Raw genomic sequence first — 20,252 nt, 5'->3', positions numbered from 1 at the left:
TTTACAAACATGTAAAAATGGCAAATATAGATATATTTGGTCTTAGGCATTTTGAAGGATTTCTTTTTATGCAGTCAGTGGAGTATTTGTTTAAATAACTTTGAATACTGATATCTGCCAAACTTGTAATGCATCACAGTGCAGCATATTCAAATGATTTTTAGCAGAACATTGTCAGGAAAAAATAAGCAAATTTTCTTACTATTGGACCCATACCACCTCCTTAAATATATATTGGGAGGATATATAACATACCCAGTAGCACATTGGCGTGATGTAGAAGTATAGGAGATTACATTTAAGAACATTTTTATTTTGTTTTATTATTTTAGTTTGCTTCCTGAACAATCTTAAATGCAGAATGTAAATTGAAGAATTGCAGTTCTGAAAGCAAAATACGGTATTCAGATTCAACTGCATTTTTACTTTCCTTTATGCCTTGACTGCTGTACACATTCTGATGTATAATGAGAACAAAGGATTCGAAAGCATTCACTTAGAAATCCTCCCCTGTTTTCTCAGTTGCAACCCTAAATCTGTGTATTGTTTTCAGACTACTTAGGCCAAAAACATTTGGAAATTCATCAGTGGAAAATATTTAGAGGTCACTTAAAAAAATAAACTAAATGCTTAATTAAATGGTTCTGCATTTTGCAATCAGTTCTTTTCAAACAGCAGTTTAATGTTTTGTCCCTTCTAAGTTTATTAATTGAGAAATATGATGGGATTCCCAGAAGACTACATTGTATTAGCTTTAAATCAGTCCTTCCCCCTTTGGTAACTTTATGTAGTTATCTTAGTAGATATTATATAATTAATTTTAGATGAGAGATTTGTCACATTTTTAAATGTTTGTTGAATGATCCAGTGCATTTTTTAAGTACATCTAGCTATGCACTCCAAAACCAATTTGTGAGATCAACTACCAGTTGAGAAAGCACTTACGGTAATTTTTGTGGTTATTAATTTAGCTTCGCTGGACTGAAAGTTTGATATGGATAGCAAAAAAGGAAAACAATGTTAATTCCTTTTAGAAGATACCTTTGTGTTATAACTTCATGTACTCTTGAAAATTATCTTTAGGAAATTCCTTATACTGTCTCCCTAGGGAAGAGAGGTGATTCCTTCAAATATTGTCCTTTATAATTATGTTAAAATGAAATGTTGACTTCCTTGGAGTCCCTTATAAGCCTTGGTAGGGAGGTGGGTGTGTGATGGAGGATTTCTCCAATCCATGTTTTTGTGTTTTAAACAAAGGCTGGAAAGTAATCTGGGAATAATGTGTATGATGCAGAAAGAAGATAAAAATGGAACATGCAGTATGTCACTTATCTAGTCCGTACAATATTTAGATTCCTTTCACTGGCTTTTTTCTTCAGTTGTCTGTACTAACTGGCTATTTTGGTGAATTGTTTGAGCAAACTGCCAGGAGAATTACACTTCATTCTTTATATTCTTTTAGAAAAATCCAATAATATATGTAGCATATCTGCAGGTAGCATCCATATTTTCTACTTAGGCGTATGGCAACATAATCCTTATACTAGGTTGTGTGCAAGTTAGAAGATGAACCTGTGATAACTGGGTCTTTATCTGTCTTTATCAATCACCCCCAGAAGGCTTCCCTTGTTTCACTTTATTGAGAGAAGTACAAGGGAGGGCAGCAGTTCCTGTATAGACTGCTGAGATTCTAGCAATGGTGAAAGCCTTGCCTCTTCCCCCATCTTTTATTAAAAAAGGACTTTGTCATGACCAGGTAGTTCTTAATAGCAACTTTTAGCTCATAACATGAACAATTTTAGGTCAAAGAGATATTTCATTGAATATGTGTTTAAAATGTTTAGCAGACTCTTTTCTTTGGAATATGCTTTGCCTAATGAGTATATTTTTCCAAGTGAATTTATCTGTAAAGCAAAGATTTTTTATTATTATTATACTTTAAGTTCTGGTATACACGTGCAGAACGTGCAGGTTTGTTACATAGGTATACACATGTCATGGTCGTTTGCTGCACCCATCAACCCATCATCTACATTAAGTATTTCTCCTAATGCTATCCCTCCCCTAACCCCCTACCTACTGACAGGCCCTGGCGTGTGACATTCCCCTCCCTGTGTCCATGTGTTCTCATTGTTCAACTCCCACTTATGAGTGAGAACATGTGGTGTTTGGTTTTCTGTTGCTGTGTTAGTTTGCTGAGAATGATGGTTTCCAGCTTCATCCATGTCCTTGCAAAGGACATGAACTCATCCCTTTTTAGGGCTGCATAGTATTCTACGGTGTATATGTGCCACATTTTCTTAATCCATTCTGTCACTGATGGACATCTGGGTTGGTTTCAAGTCTTAAGCAACGATTTTTTTTAAACCTGTGTATGCATGACATTTTAATTGTGCTTTTGAGACATAGCTATGGTTTCCCATACTAATGCTATTCCAAATTCTTTATGGGATTTGAGAAAGAGGAGCTAGCAATTTAAGTAAGTATTTTTATGGTCATAACTATAGTCAAATCCTTCATCTGTCTGACCTGCAATGATAAAAATCAGCTATTACTATGAAAGGCACAAAAGTTAGGGACTGAGTGCCAAAAAGTGAGCTGGGAGATGGAACTCAAATAATATTGAGCATCTACTATGTGCCAGGCTAAATAGAAGACACTTTCTATATTAGCTCATTAAATTATTTGATAGCCCATAATTTACTCAAGAAACTATAACTTTGTAAAGAGGGACAGAAAAATGTTTAAACATTATTATAAATGTCTACCAATATTCTTAGAAGGCCCAAAGTTTATTTTTTTTCATAGGTTATAAGATATAATGCCGAGTGAACACAAGCAGTAACCCATGTTCTGTGTACCACCTGATGCCAGTTTTAAAAATATATATTCACATACAAGGGTGGAAAAAAGGCATAGAAGGAAATTTGACAAATTATCTGTGGTTATCTTCCAGCAGTGGAGATTTACATTATTTTCTTTTTTTCAATATAGCTTTCTAAATTTTCTATAGCACATGTACATTTTATAATGAGAAAGGAGTTATAAAAACATGTGAACAAAGAAGTGAACTTAGTGTTCCTAAGTTTGAGACTAAGCTCTCTAGACCAGTAATTTAACAACCAGAATTTGTGCTGGTCATGCCAGTTCTTTGTTTTTGACTACGCTGGAATGCGAATACACATCTCTCTCATCCAACGGTACATTGAAATGGTTGAGGGTTTTTTGTTTGTTTTGATAACAGTTAAATGCTGAGTTAAAACCTAATCTAGATGGTCTGTAAGATTGACTTTGGAAGTTATTTAGCAAACGGTATAGAGTCAGGCCATCTTGGTATGAATTATGCAGAGAAGTAAAATAATTCTAAATAAATACTGAGTAAGAATTATATTTCAAACATTACTAAAATATAAACTCAACACTTACCTTCATACTTAAATGAAAATTTATGGTGAAATTCCAAATTTTAAAGGCTAATCTAATGATTAGAGTAAATGCATCTGACATTTTTTTCTCATCAAGTATCTAACAGCAGTTACTCTATGTATAGAAAAAATATATTGTTTCTGTATATTAAGGCAAATATTGAAGGCTTATTAAAAGGCCTTGTCGGGCTGTTTTCAGAGTTAAAGGACTCTGAAATGCCTAATGCTTAAGAAATAGCTGATGGGGGTTAGGGAAGTATAAAATCTTGGGGAGTTTTGGATACTGGTAATGCCATGTGGTGCTGGTAGGTTAATTCCAGTGTTTCTTTCAATGAAATAGGCACTGTGGCATCAGTAATAAAAATTGTGAAGTAGATTATTGAAAATTGACCTGTTTCCTATTTAGTGACTTGGGAAAATGGTAAATTTGGTGGATGTTGAGAACCAATAAATGTTATACTCTTACTTGAAAAACAACTTTTAAAAGGAAACATTATACAGTATTTATTTAGATATTTTACTTCTCCATAGTTCTAGAAGAGTACTCGAGTCTATTAAGTTTTGCTTTGGAGTAAAAGACTAAATTTTAAGACCTTGATCAGTATATATATATTCATTTCTGCTCATGATAAATTGATGAAAGCATTCCATGTTTTATTGTATGGCAACACTTTTATGTGCTATAAATTAGTTTCTCTCTTCTCTAAATAACTAATAATACATCTTAATTTTTAATTTGCTTTTCTTTGCTTATTTCTCCTGATTTTCCCTTCAGTCCTTGAGAGTCTAAATTTGTGCTGGTCAAACTGGTGGCCATGAGCCACATGTGATTATTTAAATTAAAAGTAGTTAAAATTAACTAAAATTCAAATTTTGGTTTCTCATTTACACTAGCCACATTTCAAATGCTTAGTAACCACCTGTGGCTAGTGACTGCTCTCATTGGAGGCACAGATGATGGTGTTTTCCCTCATTGAAGAAAGTTCTGCTGGAAGGCACTGTTCCAAATTGTCAGGACAAGTTAAAAATTCTTTGGGCATATCTTCCTGTATCTCAGAGTATGCATATGTATTTCACTTCAACTTTCCTCTTCTATTATTTCATTTTACTTTTCTGTTTTTCAGTTTAAAAGGATGCTTAATCGGGAGCTCACCCATCTCTCTGAAATGAGTCGGTCTGGAAATCAAGTGTCAGAGTTTATATCAAACACATTCTTAGGTGAGAATAACAACATGCAATTAAAAATGTTTTCTTCAGTTGTTTGCTTGTTTTTATAGGAAGATTGGGGTGCCAACTCATTTTGGAAACCTAACAAGTGTTAGAAGTTCTATTTGTTTTCATTTGTCATATTAATAATTTGACACTATACGCCTCTGAATTTTAGAGTTGCAGGTGAAAAAGTACATGTTCTTAGTTTTATTTAGGACTTTGGGAATTCTCAAATTAAGGTTATATATTGCCATTTTTTCATAGTACCAAACTGTAAAATATATTTTATAGAGAGATCTATTCATGTATTGAACCAATTCTTATTAAATGCCAGCCATTGTTGGGCAATAGGTGTTGAATGATGAATTAGAAATGATTCCTACCCTCGATGAATTGACAGTCTCGTGGACATCAAGCCTAGTAAACTGGTGGTGGATAAAATACAAATGCTAAATAAAAGTTTGCTAATAATGACTGAGTTTGGTGTCCTGGGACAACTCTTGTACCTCATCCACAGAAAGAAAATGCAGTAAATAAAGGGCAGTAATTTGAATGTATCCTGGACTTACTTTCAAAACAAAATTGCTGTTATATATAGTTAACATATTAAACACTTATGGAACGTGTTCTATGTACAAGGATGAGTTAGAGTTGTTTATCACTGCCTTGAAATCGTGGATGAAAGTATGAAGACATGTTAGGTCTTTTACTATAGAACACAATTAGCTTATGTGTGTATTCAGTTATCAGGTAATATTTACGATTCTCTATACTCCCATAAAACCTGGGGACTTAACCCTTATCTCACTATCATACAGAAATAAAAAGTAGCAGAATTAATCTAAGTCATCCAAAACCTGCTGTTTCAACTCCCACAGTGTTACCCATTTCAGTTAGCTGTTAGTTTTATATACTGCTGTTTTCATGACATTTGTATATAAAGTTTCTACCATTTCAAAGTACGTATTGAAACTGGAGTCCTTAGTTGGCAAGAACAATTTTCAGTTCATTAAGTCAATTTCAAATAGGAATGGAATTGATGAACAGTGGAAATAACCACCTGTTATGTATTCTCTGAGTCGGCTGTCATGCTAAGTCTTGCAACATTTTTTATTAGGACATTGTATCAAAGAGGTAACCATGGAATGCATTTGATATTATTATTTTGTAGTGGAACTTATTTGCTTAATTTTGTGTTTGAAGATATCAAATTAAGTCCAATTCAAATGTAAATACTGAACTCTCTAAAAGGAAAATTTTTAGTTGGGAACATTTCCTGGAATATATAATGATCAATTATAATCCTTCCAGTTATGCATATGATGACATAAAAACAGATAGAATTAATAATAAATATAGAACATTTTCTGAATTTCTCAAGATAAGCAACATGAAGTGGAAATTCCTTCTCCAACTCAGAAGGAAAAGGAGAAAAAGAAAAGACCAATGTCTCAGATCAGTGGAGTCAAGAAATTGATGCACAGCTCTAGTCTGACTAATTCAAGTATTCCAAGATTTGGAGTTAAAACTGAACAAGAAGATGTCCTTGCCAAGGTATGATGATTTTAATTGGAGGTTTTATTTTTTTGTTTTTGGTTTTTGTTTTTGTTTTTTTTTTTTTTTTTTGAAGGGCAGGCATTTTATAAAGCTCCTTGTAAAGTGCCTTAGACAGGTGGTTTGGTATGTATGTTTTAGGGGCTTGGGAGGTGATTATTTGCATCTTCATTTCATTGTTTGGCCTTAAAGAGTTAGAAATCTGTCATGTCTTCTGGGTTTTAGGAAAACAGTTAAGGTTTTGTGAATAGATTTTATCCATTAAATGCTTTGTGATTGATACTTAAAGTACATAAATATGTTGTAATGTCAAAGTCCTAAGGTTAAGCCATACTATTCAGTTCTCAGTACATTTAAGTAAATGTGCCTAAAGTTTGCCTATGCTTACATGGTGTGTCTGTTAACATTTAAAATGGATCATTGTTTAAAAAATCTAACAATCGTTACACTGAAGTCTGTTTTTTGGGGTTTTTGTTTTTGTTTGTTTGTTGGTTGGTTGGTTGGTTTTGAGACGTAGTCTTACCCTGTCGCCCAGGTTGGAGTGCAGAATGCATTGGCGTGATCTTGGCTCACTACAACCTCCGCCTCCCAGGTTCAAGCAGTTCTCCTGCCTCAGCTTCCCAAGGAGCTGGGATTACAGGCACACACCACCACACCTGACTAATTTTTTTATTTTTAGTAGAAACGGGGTTTCACCATGTTGAGCAGGCTGGTTTCGAACTCCTGACTTCAAGTAATCCGCCCGCCTCAGCCTTCCAAAGTTCTGGGATTACAGGCTTGAGCCTCCATGCCCGGCCACCTAAAGTCTGTAATTTTTCAATGATTGTGTTCATTGAGTCATATTTTACTCTACTTTCTAATTTTTTGGTATCTTTTTATTTTTTTTACTCCAGGAACTAGAAGATGTGAACAAATGGGGTCTTCATGTTTTCAGAATAGCAGAGTTGTCTGGTAACCGGCCCTTGACTGTTATCATGCACACCATTTTTCAGGTAATGTGGTTGAGTTCTATTACATTTCTTTTATTTAGGAACTTAATGTCCAGTCTGTAGCTTGTGCATACATTTTGTCTTTTTTAATATTTGCCATCTTTTGCTTATTTTTATACTTTTATCCTTATTTGCTCCTTTGCCAAGGGACAAGTAAAGATACAGAAAGGTGGAGTGTGTATAAACCACAAATACATCAATTTTGTTATTTTTTTGCATTTAAGATAAAGATATAATATAGCCAAGTTGAAGCAATTTATTAAAATAATAATTTAGACATTATCTTAGTCATCTGAACCTGACTGGCATAGAAAATGGAGTACTAACTTCAAAAAAAATGAATAAAGCCCCTGCTGGCTAACCTGAGAATATAGTTTTTTCAGTCACTTTTTTGTGTCCTGCTTCTTTCTCCATATCTATTTCGTGCTCTTACTGACGCTTTGCTCCAGCTCAGGGTGGGATTTAAATGAGAAGTTGAGGATGTTGTAGGTACCTTGGGACTGGAATGGGAAACTCCAGCCCTAGAGAGGACGTTGATTTTCAGTTGGTGTGATGCAGGGGTTGAATTAATAGTGCTTGACTGGAGCTGCCTCCATGATAATGGGACACAGAAACTTTTAGAGTTGGCACCTCATTCCTGACACCATACGGCCAGGGCGTAGTATTCTTGGGTTCCAGCAGGACAACCCAACTTTGGTTTTGTCCCAAAGTCCCTGGATCTTCTCAAAGGTTCCCATTTTCCTCACTAGACATGTGAGAGTGCAGTTGCCATTTCCAGGTTATCCATTGGCAACACTGGTGTGTGTGTGTGTTTTTTTCTTAAACATACTCTATGGAGAAATTGTTTACATAAAGACAAAAATGTTAAAATGATTTTTTTCCCCTACAGGAACGGGATTTATTAAAAACATTTAAAATTCCAGTAGATACTTTAATTACATATCTTATGACTCTTGAAGACCATTACCATGCTGATGTGGCCTATCACAACAATATCCATGCTGCAGATGTTGTCCAGTCTACTCATGTGCTATTATCTACACCTGCTTTGGAGGTAAATCTGTTTTCTGAAATTTCAAGAACACTAACTTGCCACTCATAAAGGTCTATTAAACTTTTATCTGACGGGTTTTCAATGGAGAAAATAATTGGATTCATTGGAAGTGTAATTTATTGACTTATGGGGGAAAATGCTGTGGTGAATAGACAGTCAAGTCTTTGATGGATTTTGCTTGTGAAAGTTGGTCACAGATTTAATGATTGATCTGTTTATGATATTGCTTCTTTGAAATGATCCACTGGACATTTCATAAAGCACATCTGGCTTATTCACTTTTTGTTAATTTGTTTTCTTGAAATGTAGTCTGACGGCTTTTATTTATAGGCCAAAGAATGTTTTATAAAACATGAGCAATATATTGATATTTTTCATAGAATTGTATTAGAAGGAAATACTTTAATTTTTCTAAATCCTAAGAAGTTATTTCGTTAGTTGTTTACTAAAGCAATTTGATTTTCTTAAAATATTTTTATTTATGTCTGGAGGCATTTTTGGTTGTTACAACTATCACATTTTTAGTTGTACATGATACTGGCATCTTGTCGGTAGAGGCCAGGAATTCTGCTAAAAATCCTACAATGCACAGGACAGCCTCCTACGCAGTTATCGGACCCAAAATGTCAATAGTGCTGAAGGTGAGAAACCCTGGTTTTGATGAAAGAAAAGAAAAAAATTGCTCATGTCTTACTAATTTTATGTACATTTTCAAAATATTCTTAGACATCTTAAATACTTAGAAAATAAACTGTTATTTTATTTTAAAAGAATTTCAGAGAGTTTTAAAATAATATTTTAAAAAATAGTGAATAGAAAACATTTGATCATGAGATGTAATAAAATTAGATAAAATGTTTTCTTCCAAGATTATACTTCAAAAGTTCATAAGTATCTAAGACTCTCCCTTGACACATTATAACACATTTTGAAGCTCCATTTTGTTTTCCATTTAAATTCTAGAGATTTCTCATTTGTTTATACTTTTAATTCATATCATTGTAGAATAGTAATATTATCTATATTGTCTGATTTTCCAGGCCGTGTTTACAGATTTGGAGATTCTTGCAGCAATTTTTGCCAGTGCAATACATGATGTAGATCATCCTGGTGTGTCCAATCAATTTCTGATCAATACAAGTAAGTAAACTTCATTTTTGCAGAACACATTTTTCCTTTGTACATTTTAGAATGACTAAGGGTCTCTATAAACTCAGGGTGCTTCCAGAGCCATAATGTTCTTTTGATATGTGTATATATGTGTTTTAGTGATAGTGCATGTTAATGTAATTTAACTGAAAATTATTACTATATCCCTTGAGGCATGTGATATTTGAAAATTGTGTTCCAGTTCTCTTTAAAAGTAATATATTGCTGTGTTACAAGGGTAATTAAAAATGAAAGTGTGCAGAAAGATTTAGAAAGTTATATTGGCCTTAAAGTTTTAAATTTAAAAAAGTTATGAGAATTAATGCTAAGTGTTCCTCACTTTATGTAGGTCATCATTTAATCCTCTACAGAGGCCATAACTTCCCTTCTTCCTCCATGCCCAGCCCCTGTTCTTTCCTTTTTAAAATATTCTAATAAGGGTAACAGGAACTTCTCTCTTAATATTTTTTCAACTATTTAGTTTTTTCTCACTGTTCACATCTCATCTTATAAGAAGTCATCACTGAATTTGGAAATATAAGGAATGGTAGAGACTGTTTAATATGGAGCATCCCTGACATTGCTGCACAGAAAGCCTCTGTAGGGAATGTTTAGGTAATGCTTGAGCTATCCCTTAGTAAAGAGATTTAGATTTATAGAAATTCTGTTTGGTACTTGAAGTTAATTGGTAAGTGATTTAAGTGAACTATGACTTAATGCCCTCCCATATGGTAGATTAACGTCATAAATTCACTTTTATATATAAAAACTATGCAAAGTTGTTGAAACTGTTGTATGTTTAAGAGTCCACGTTTTATGTTTGCTTGAGTCTGTGGATGATAGTCTTCTCATGCCTATAACAATCTAGCTATAGAATTATTTATATATTCACCATTCATTTCCTGTCTTTGCTGTATCTAGATTTAAAGAAGGAATGTAAAGGTAACCTTGCTTTGAGAGATTTAATTCAGAGTTTTAGGATTATTCACCTATTTTTATATCTTGTAATGGCCTCTGGACTATCCTATAGCAAAATATACTCTAGTGACTCATCCATGTAGAGGATTGGAAAAGTCAGGAATTTCCTGATGTGTGGTTAGTCAAGTATTTTTTTTAGAAGTTTAGTTTAGGGACTTATTTATCCAGATTAGACAGGATAACATTTCATGTTCTACCTACCTATGAGTACCTATAATGGGGTACTTTTAGAACTCATCAAAGCATACATATAAATATTAATACACATTGGATGCAGCTCCCTGCATTTACATTGTATCAGTGGGGAGGGTTCATGATGTCCTTTCTGAGAAGAGCAGGGAGGTCATGCAGTACAGTGCATGCTGCATGCTGGCACTTTACATGAGCCTGGCCTGATTTGTTATTTTGATGCTTATGCATGTCTTGGGATATTCTGAATTTTATTAATTTTTAGTAAATATATAAAATGTTTAATTTTTGTGTTTAAGATATATATATGTATATGTATGTCTGTGTGTGTATGTGTGTGTGTGTGTGTGTGTATGTAATCACCAAACATTCAGACTGGTATGTTTTCTTTGCATTCTATTACATACCATGTTATATGTTCCCTTAGAATTAAGAGTAGATTTAGAGAACAAATTAAAACAACTGATAGAAAAGTCACTGTCTTCCAAGTACTCTGATGTATTTTTTAAGAATAATGAGGACCTGCTCTATTCTTCATTCTTTTGAGCCCTTAAAGCAGCAGTCCCCAGTGTTTTTGGCACCAGGGACTCGGTTTTGTGGAAGACAATTTTTCCATAAACTGGGGGAGTAGGGAGAGAATGGTTTTGGGATGAAATTGTTCCACCTGAGATCATCAGGCATTAGTTAGATTCTCATAAGGAATGCACAACTTAGATCCCTTGCATGAGCAGTTCACAGTAGAGTTCACGCTCCTAGGAGAATCTAACGTCCCTGCTGATCTGACAGGAGGCGGAGCTCAGGCAGTACTGATGCGGGCTTGCCTGCTGCTCACCTCCTGCTATGCAGCCCAGTTCCTGACAGGCCACAGACTGATATTGGTCCACGGCCTGTGGGTGGATTGGGGACCCCTGCCTTAAAGGGCACTTGGGCTTTGGCTGGCACCTGGAGGACCCTGGTGGGCATCAGGGTCCCTGTGCAGTCTGCCATTTAAGCTAACAAGGCCTCAATCTACAGATGAATCTGATACTCTAAAGTTTGAGAACCAATGAAATAGTGGAGGAAATTGAAGAAGATAATTGTATCTCCTTAGGATGTCTGTTTAAAGTCATTTTGCTGGTGACCTGCCTGGGATGGAAGGATAACGAATCCTGCTTCTGCAAATTCTTTGTTATTTAGTAATATTATGATGATCTCCTTTCTGTGTGACCAAAGCAACATAGGGAAGTTCACAGTTGCCAGAGTAGCTTTGGATTGCTAAGGGTTTTTTTGAGGGTGAGGTATGATGAGGCTGTGTTATTCCTGAGGGAATGAATCAGCATTGTCACTTTGTACAGGAAAGTATCCTAGGGTTGCTCAGAGCCCTGGGGCATTATCAAAATTACTGCCTTAGTTAGCTTAGTTTGGCTAGGGATCATATAAGACAGAATTATCTTCCCAGCATGCAGTAAAGGAGTCCTTCCAATAACTTGTAGCCTCATGAAATGTTTTATCAAAATTTGTGCTTATTTTTAGTTTGCAGTAAACCTTTTTTAAATTTTGACTTTTTAGATTTTATCTTTTATGGATGGCTTGAGCATCCGTTTGTCAAGCCAGCACATTCTCAGCTCTTGGCTCAGAGCTGGAGCTGCCATCCTGTCCAAAGCCTGCAGCTGAATCCATATTTCTCTTGATAAAGAATTCTAAAGACCTCTGATTATCGAATTTATAAACCCATAGTTGGTTACTTGTCTTACTTTAAGGAAGCTACGGAAGCACTGAGAGCTTAAGGCACGTGAGGGGCGCTGGGAATTCCCTTGGCTGGTTCCCAGTGCAGTTAAGCCTCCTGCTTCTTACATGTGCTCTTCGTTTTTCTTAGTTATTTCAGTTGTTTTAGCTTTAGGTGCCACATGATTTTATGCTAATTGTATTTACACTCACTGAAAGCATGCTGGAGGTACTGCAAGCAGAGAGAGCCTTTCTACCTGGTAGAGTTGGTTAAGCTATACTAAATGATTTGAGTGTGGGGACTGTGAGCAGAATTTAGAGAAATTGAAATTTCAGGTAGGAAGCTGCATAAATTTTTTTAAGGACAATGCATATAAATAAATCCATAGACCAGGTGCAGTGGCTCACTCCTATAACCCCAGCACTTTGGGAGGCCAAGACAGGTGAATCACCTGATGTCAGGAGTTCAAGACCAGCCTGGCCAACAAGGTAAAACCCTGTCTTTACTTAAAAAAACAAAAACAAAAACATTAGCGAGGCATCGTGGTGCATGCCTGTAATCCCAGCTACTCAGGAGGCTGAGGCAGGAGAATCGCTTGAACCCGGGAGGTGGAAGTTGCAGTGAGCTGAGATCATACCATCGCACTCCAGCCTGGGCAACAAGAGTGAAACTCCATCTCAAAAAAATACATAAATAAATAAACAAATCCATAAAATGTAAATAGCATCATGAAATTTTGAATGTAAAATGCTGGAGGGTATATTTAACTTAGCTTTATTTTCTGAAAAAAATAGTATCAGAAGTACAGAATATAGCATTAAATTTTACTTGGAAAATGAATTATTTTTGTTAATAGCAAAGATGCCTAAGTTTGGGGCAGAAAGATTTATTCACATTAGTGATACATTCAAAGCATGTGGGTTTTGGTTTCCAAGAGCAGAGGCATTTCATTATATTAAGGTTAAGATGATCTAGCTGTCAGTATACACTTTTTTATTTCTCTACTCTTATTTTGAAATTAAAATTTTCATAGCTACACTAGTAGATTATATGTAGAATTTTATTTTTCTGCATAAACCCACACCTTCAAAATAAGGATAAACTCATTTTTATCAAATGTGATTATATAGATATAGCTACAGAGATTATTTTATTCAATAAAAATGTACTGCAAGCCTACTAAATATTATAATAAATATTGTTCCGGGCCTTCGGAACACATGGGTGGACAAGACAAATCCCTGGCTCTTAAGAGCTGGCATTCTGCTAGAAAAGGCAGAGCATGATAAGTGAATTTGTGGCATGTGATAGTACTAAGTGCTATGGAGGAACATAATGCAGGGTGAGGGCAGAGAGAGTGGATGAGTGGAGTGATGAATGAGGCGGTTTCCTTGGCAACTAAATATTAAGTTAAAACCACCACTTACCTCTGTCATTTCATGGAGAAATGTTTGTTTCTGAAGTCCTTTTGAAGACTTATGTTTATTTCACTTGTAACTTAGAGACATAGTGTAGCATGCTGTCATTTTCTAACTCAAGGCTAAGCCTAGCTAAGCTGTAAGAACAGTGAGTATAAGTCTTACTTACAGGATACATATCTATAGTGTCTGGCCCAGTCTTAACTGTTTCAGCTCCAGGTCTTAATGTTGGCTGTCATCTGCCATATGGACTCCATCATAAGACACAAAAAGGCACAAAACCTAGTGGGCTTAGTTGGATTTTGGAGGCAATGTATTCCTTTGTGTGTGTTATTCTGGCTCATGTACTAAGTGAGCTGAAAAGCTGCTAGTTTAAATGGGGCACAGAACAAGAGAGTGTCAGAAAAACTCCTAGTTTTGAGTGGGGCTCTGCAACAGGTCCAGCCTGCTGTGCAAGCTGCTTTGCACATGGGCCACATGATCCAGCAGATTTAATGGTGCTTGGAATGTCGGTGGCAGATAGGAATGTTGTTTGGAGCCTTTGATAGAGCCCTCTGTGTGAATCACAGCACAGACTCTGGAGCAAGACCCTGCCATCATCCAAAGAAAGATAACTACTCTCCTTTTGAGACACAGATATAGGCCTGCTGCTGGGCCTTAGGAGATACTGATTGACCATGGGCCACCAAGTTTCCATGTGGTTTGAGCTGTCTGCCCATCATAATAGGGAGTTATCTAACGTGCCAGGCCATACGTTGGGCATGTACGACATTTCATCATCAAATAAAAGTGGTGTAATACACGATCTATCAGGTCCGAGCAGACACTGAAGGCACAAGTTACATAAAGAAGTGGCCCTAATACCACTCCTATTAATTACACTGCTGTCTTTCTTCCAGCCTACACATGTGGTCACATGGAAAGTTCCCTGCAAGTAGTTGACAGAGGGCCTCGTTTACAGATGGTTGTGTGTGATATGCAGGTACCACTGGAAGTATACAGCTACAGCGGCACTACTGCCCCTCTCTGGGACATCCCTGAAGGACAGTGGTGAAGGGGAGTCTTTCCAGTGGGAAGAACTTTAGGCAGGGTGATTGGTTGTTCACTTTGCTTGGAAGAAGGAATGGCCATATGTGCAATTATATACCAGTTCATAGGCCATAGCCAATGATTTGTCTGGATAGTCAGGGACTTAGAAGGAACATGATTGGAAAACTGGTGAAAAAGAAATTTGGGGAAGAGATACGTGAATGATCTCTCTGAATGGACCAAAAAGTAAAGCTATTTTTGTCTCATGTGAATGCTCACCAAAGTGTGACCTTGGCAGAGGAGGATTTTAATAACCAAGTGAATAGGATGACCCATTCTGTAGATACTAGTCAGCTTCTTTCCCTAACCACCCCTGTCATCACTCAATGTGCTAAGAACAAAGTGGCCATGGTGGCAGGCATGGAGGTTATATATGGGCTTAGAAGCATGGACTTCCACTCACCAAGGCTGACCTGGCTATGACTATTGCTAAGTGCCCAATCCACCAGCAGCATAAACCAACACTAAACCTCCATATAACAGCATTTTGGGGGGATCAGCCAGCTACCTGATGGCAAGTTGATTACACTGGACCACTTCCATGGTGGAAGGGGTAGCATTTTGTCCTTAGTGGAAAAGGCACTTTCTCTGGAAACAGAACAGCATTGCCTCTAACCAGGAACTCACCTTACTGGCAAAGAAGAGCTGCATTGGGCTCATGCCCATGGAAATCCCTTGTCTTACCCTATTCCCTAACATCCTCAATCAGCTGGTTTAATAAATGGGTAGAGTGGCCTTTTGAAGACTCAGTTACTCAGCTAGGAGGCAATACCTTGCAGGGTTGGGGCAAGGTTCTCCAGAAGGCCAGAAAGGCCATATATGCTCTGAATCAGCATCCAATATGTGGTGCTATTTCTCCCATAACCAGAATTCATGGGTCCAGGAACCAGTGGCTGGAAATCGGAGTGTTACCACTCATAATTACCCCCAGTGACCCACTAGCAAAGTTTGCTTCCTGTTCCTGCCAATTTATGTGCTGCTAGCCTAGAGGTCTTAGTTTCAGAAGGAGGAATGCTTCTACCAGCACACACAACAGTGATTCCATTGAATTGGAAGTTAAGACCTAGCCACTTTGAGCTCCTTATACATCTGATTCAATCATCCAATAAGGGAGTTAGTTACGGTGTTGACTGGGGTGACTGATCCTAACTACCAAGGGGTGTTTGGATTACTACTCCACAACGAAGGTAAGGAAGAGTATGTGTGGAATAAGGAGATCCCTGAGGGCATCCCTTAATATTACCATGCCCTGTAATTAAGGTCAGCACAAAATAACCCAATCCAGACAGGACTACTAATAGCCCAGACCCTTCAGGAATGAAGGTTTGGGTCACCCCACCAGGTAAAGAATCATGACCAGCTGAGGTGCTGGCTGAAGGCAAAGGGAATACAGAATGAGTAGTAAAAGAAGGTAATTATAAATACCAGCTATGACCACGTGACCAGTTATAGCAATAAGGACTATAATTGCCATGAGTATTTCCTTATGAATGCATTTATATGTATATATACATATATTAAGCATATATCTTCATTTATATAACATAAGAGGTATTAACTTTATATTAGTATTTAAGTATTTATTTTATATCATAGTATTTAAGTTATAGGATGTCAGAATAAGAGTAAACATTATTCAAACTTTACTTTCACTTCTGGGGAATGTGTTAGTGTGTTTTTGGTTGTATGCAGGATAGTTATAGCATTTTGGTAGAATTATGACCTTATGGAGATTAAATATGGTTAAAGGAGATGCTTATGGGTACCAGGGTGACAAGGGGCGGAATTTGTAATGGTTAATTTTCTGCATCAGCTTGACTGGGCTAAGGGATGCCCAGATGTCTGGTAAAACACTATTTTGGGGTGCGTCTGTGAGAGTGTTCCTGGAAGAGATTAGCATTTGAATTGGTAGACTGATTAAAGAAGATGGCCCTTACCATTGTTGGCAGGGATCAGTCAATCCATTGAGGACCTCAAAGAGAAGAACAAAACAAAACTTGAGGGGAAGGGCAATTTGCTTTCTCTGACCTGGGACATACATATTCTCCTGCTTCTAACATCAGGGTTCCTGGTTGATTCTCTGGCCTTTGGACTTGCTTTCCTGGTTCTCCTGGTTCACCTTTGCAGATGTGGGACTTCTTGGACTCCATAATTGCCTGAGCCAATTCCTATAATAAATAAATGTCTGTCACACACACACACTCATACATATGTCTGTTAGTTCTGTTTCTCTGGAGAACCATGATTAACACAGAAGGAGAAAAGACTAGGACAGATGAAGTACATGTTTTCAGTTATGTGGTAGTACCTGCCCATCCTTCCCCCCATTTCATTAGAACTCAGAAGAGAGGGACACAAAATAAAAGTGGTCTTCCTGCCTTCAGTAGTAGCATACGTTGAGCATAATTTAATTTATTCTTGATGATCCAGGGTAGTTGTAACAAATGAACACAATTGCTCTATATATAACAAAATGATGACTTTGAGTTTGTAAAGGTATGCGTGGCCTCTCAATAAAAAATAACAAATGCTTATAAAGTTGTCTTTATAAGTGTGTGCCAGGCACTGAGTGGATTGTATTGATTTCCTAGTTCATGTTTAGTGTTCACTGCTCAAGTTTTCACCTCTATTTATAAGGTACTACTTGTAATCATAGTCAGTATAAGGTAGTGCTGGCCCCAGCACTTACTGGCTAGGTGATGTTGGCAAAGTTACTTACCTTTTCTGAGGTTCATTTTCTTCATTTGTACAGGATTATATGAGTATGTCTATGTAAATATTTATGTATATAAAAGATGTCCCCAAGGGACATTTTCTATCCCCCAGCCTATCCCAAAGACACAAAGACTTGATTCCCACCTATATGGCTCCATGCGATCCATGAATGGAACATAGCCATAAAATGTCACAAAAATAGTATCTTCCTAAAAGAGTTATGAGGATTAAATGAGAGAATTCAGATAAACCATTTAACACAATGACACCTAAATCCTCTAAATGTTGTGCCTTACTGTATTCCTGTTTGTACTTTGTAAGTTTGAAATAATTGAAGTGCCTAGGGGAAGCCAGATAACCAAACATATTAAATTAATAACCTTTAATATTTTGTAGGGGCTTAAGTCTCTAAGCAGGCCGGGAGGGTTTGGAGGGGAAACAATTAAAAGATTTGTAGAGATAAAGACAAAAAAGGTAGAATGTGATACATGCTAAATGGGTGGTACGAAGTAGTATAGGAGTTTACAGGAGAAAGTGGGCAGTTTTGTCTGGTAATTAAAAAAGACTTGATGGAAGAGGTGACTTATATTGGGCTTGAAGATGAAAGGGTTTCAACAAAAATGTTATATAAGCTAACCTCTTTGCCCCTCTGTGCTGTGTGCATTGTACCAAAAGATGACAGCAACTTTCTGATCATTCCTGAATCTTCAAGGACTCCACTTACAAGTAATGGATTAGTGTCTTTGGTGAAAATCTGCTGAGGAGCTGCAGAATCCTACCTCCCAATTTAAATGTGACCATATGCCTTCAGTCCTAAAGAAGAGTAGAAAGTTAAATAACTTCCTTGAGATTCAGTTTCTTAAATGCTAACATTTGTTCATTTAAAAATCAACAGTCACCACCACTTTCCTCTAACAGCATCTGAGATGGAAGAGGCTGTGGAGGCCTGCCAGTCCACTAAGGCATCCTTTCCTGGCTTTTCTGGCCAATCTGAACTCTTAAGTGTTAGGCCCTACTTATATCCAGTGGAACTCAGAGTCTTTGTTGCAACTTCCATACAACAGATCACCCTTTTCCTTGAAGGAACAGCTCATCATCATATTCTTCTGCAGGGTCAATAGTCTTAATTTCCTTCACCTTCAGCTTCATATAAGCCAATTAGGGTTTTTGTAAGGGTAAGTCAATTCTGTTAACACCCCTTGTCTACATGCATATTTCCTCCCTTAAACAAACTCTAATAATTATTCAGTATCTAATAATTATGACTTCCTTTCAATATATGTTTATTTGATTCTACTGCAGAAATACAATAATATGTGCTAAGATCCTATAGAGTTTTAAAATTTTCTATATGCTTACCTGTCTGTAGATAAAGGTTCATAAAGGCATTTATAGACACTGTGAAAGTTAACCAGAAACTGCCTTTTAAAAAATAAACACTATTGTTTTATCTAAAGAAAACAAAAACAAACAAAAAAAAATGTACAAACCTACTCCCTACTAAACAGCTCTGTTCCTGTAGTTTGGGAGCAGAAATTTAAGTGTGCAAATTTGTATTTCTATAGTTCCAATAAAATAATAGAATTTCCCAGTTGAAAATGTCTTAAGCCTCTCCTCTCCTTCCTAGCTCCATTAAAAGAGCCATTGAATAGTATTGGGTAATTCTTAGAAAAGGATATATATTTCCAAATATATTTTCTATGCATTCGTCAGAAAAAAGATCAAATACATGTGCTTTTAGGCTCTTTCTTTTCTTTTCTTTTGAAACAGAGTCTTGCTCTGTCGCCTAGCTTGGAGTGCAGTGGCACAATATAATGGCTCACTGCAGCCTTGAACTCCTGGGCTCAAGCAATCCTTCTACCTCAGCATGCCAAGTAGCTGGGACTACCAGCACACACCACCATCTGCAGATAATGTTTTATTATTTGTTGAGGTGAGGTCTACCCTATGTTGACCAGGCTGGTCTTGAACTCCTGGGCTTAAGCAATCCTCCTGCCTCGGATTTGCTTTTAGTCTTTGCAGTGAATAGAAAGAGAATAAAGCATCAAAAGTTTTTTAATGATTATCTTGTAGATCTGGGTCTGCTATTTACAAGAAGTCGGAGAGAGGCAGAATCTCTCCCTGCCTAAAATTCACAGGTCCAGGGTAGTAGGGAGAGAGTGGCAGAATCTTCACCAGAGGGTATACAGACAGCCAAACACAACATCTCTGTGTGACAATATGAGCAAGCAGGCAGGAAGAGCAATATCAGTGTACAGTATACAATGACTGCCACGATACTTGGAAAAGAAAATGGAAAATGATGAATAAAGCTTAGACTTTCAGAGCTATACATGAGCAAATGAGCAAATCTAAACTTGTTCATATGATTGTTCTTGTACCCTCTTTGAGTACAAACAATCCTGTATCACATGATCCTCACTTTATATATTGCAGCATAGATAATTCACAGTTATCAGGAATACAAAACCTTATTCTTTGGATATGTTATAGATACTAAGAAGAATGTCATATTCTACTGAGCTCATGGTAACTCTAGAGGAGAAGTTAAAGATCCAATTCTTTCGCATTAGAGGAAGCTGAGCCCTGCAGAGTGAAATGGCCTGCCACATGTTAGTAGCATTAGAATTCACTCGCCAAGATTCATTCCAGTGTTGTTCCTGCTTATGTTATCCGATTTATTCTCTCCTGGATATTGTCATGTAATGATAAGGGCAGCAGAGAAGTTCAGGGGAAATTACATGATAAGGGCAGCAGAGAAGTTTAGGGGAAATTACA

The 20,252-nt window shown here is 36.7% G+C and overlaps 1 protein-coding gene across 7 annotated transcripts in view; it reads left to right on the top strand.

Moving 5' to 3' along the window:
* PDE4D (phosphodiesterase 4D, cAMP-specific) overlaps nt 1-20,252 on the top strand; it is a 1,430,592-nt gene that overhangs the window by 1,401,933 nt on the left and 8,407 nt on the right. For all 7 annotated transcript variants that reach the window (XM_011998004.1, XM_011998011.1, XM_011998038.1 and 4 more), the window contains 5 exons: nt 4,550-4,643; nt 6,016-6,188; nt 7,082-7,180; nt 8,067-8,231; nt 9,272-9,371. In XM_011998004.1, coding sequence (XP_011853394.1) covers nt 4,550-4,643; nt 6,016-6,188; nt 7,082-7,180; nt 8,067-8,231; nt 9,272-9,371 — 631 coding nt within the window. The remainder of the gene's footprint in view (nt 1-4,549; nt 4,644-6,015; nt 6,189-7,081; nt 7,181-8,066; nt 8,232-9,271; nt 9,372-20,252) is intronic.

This window comes from Mandrillus leucophaeus, unplaced genomic scaffold, assembly GCF_000951045.1.
Source record: "Mandrillus leucophaeus isolate KB7577 unplaced genomic scaffold, Mleu.le_1.0 Scaffold1150, whole genome shotgun sequence".
NCBI lineage: Eukaryota > Metazoa > Chordata > Mammalia > Primates > Cercopithecidae > Mandrillus > Mandrillus leucophaeus.
The sequence above is the reverse complement of the archived record's forward strand: the minus strand, read 5'-3'. Positions and strand labels throughout refer to the sequence as shown.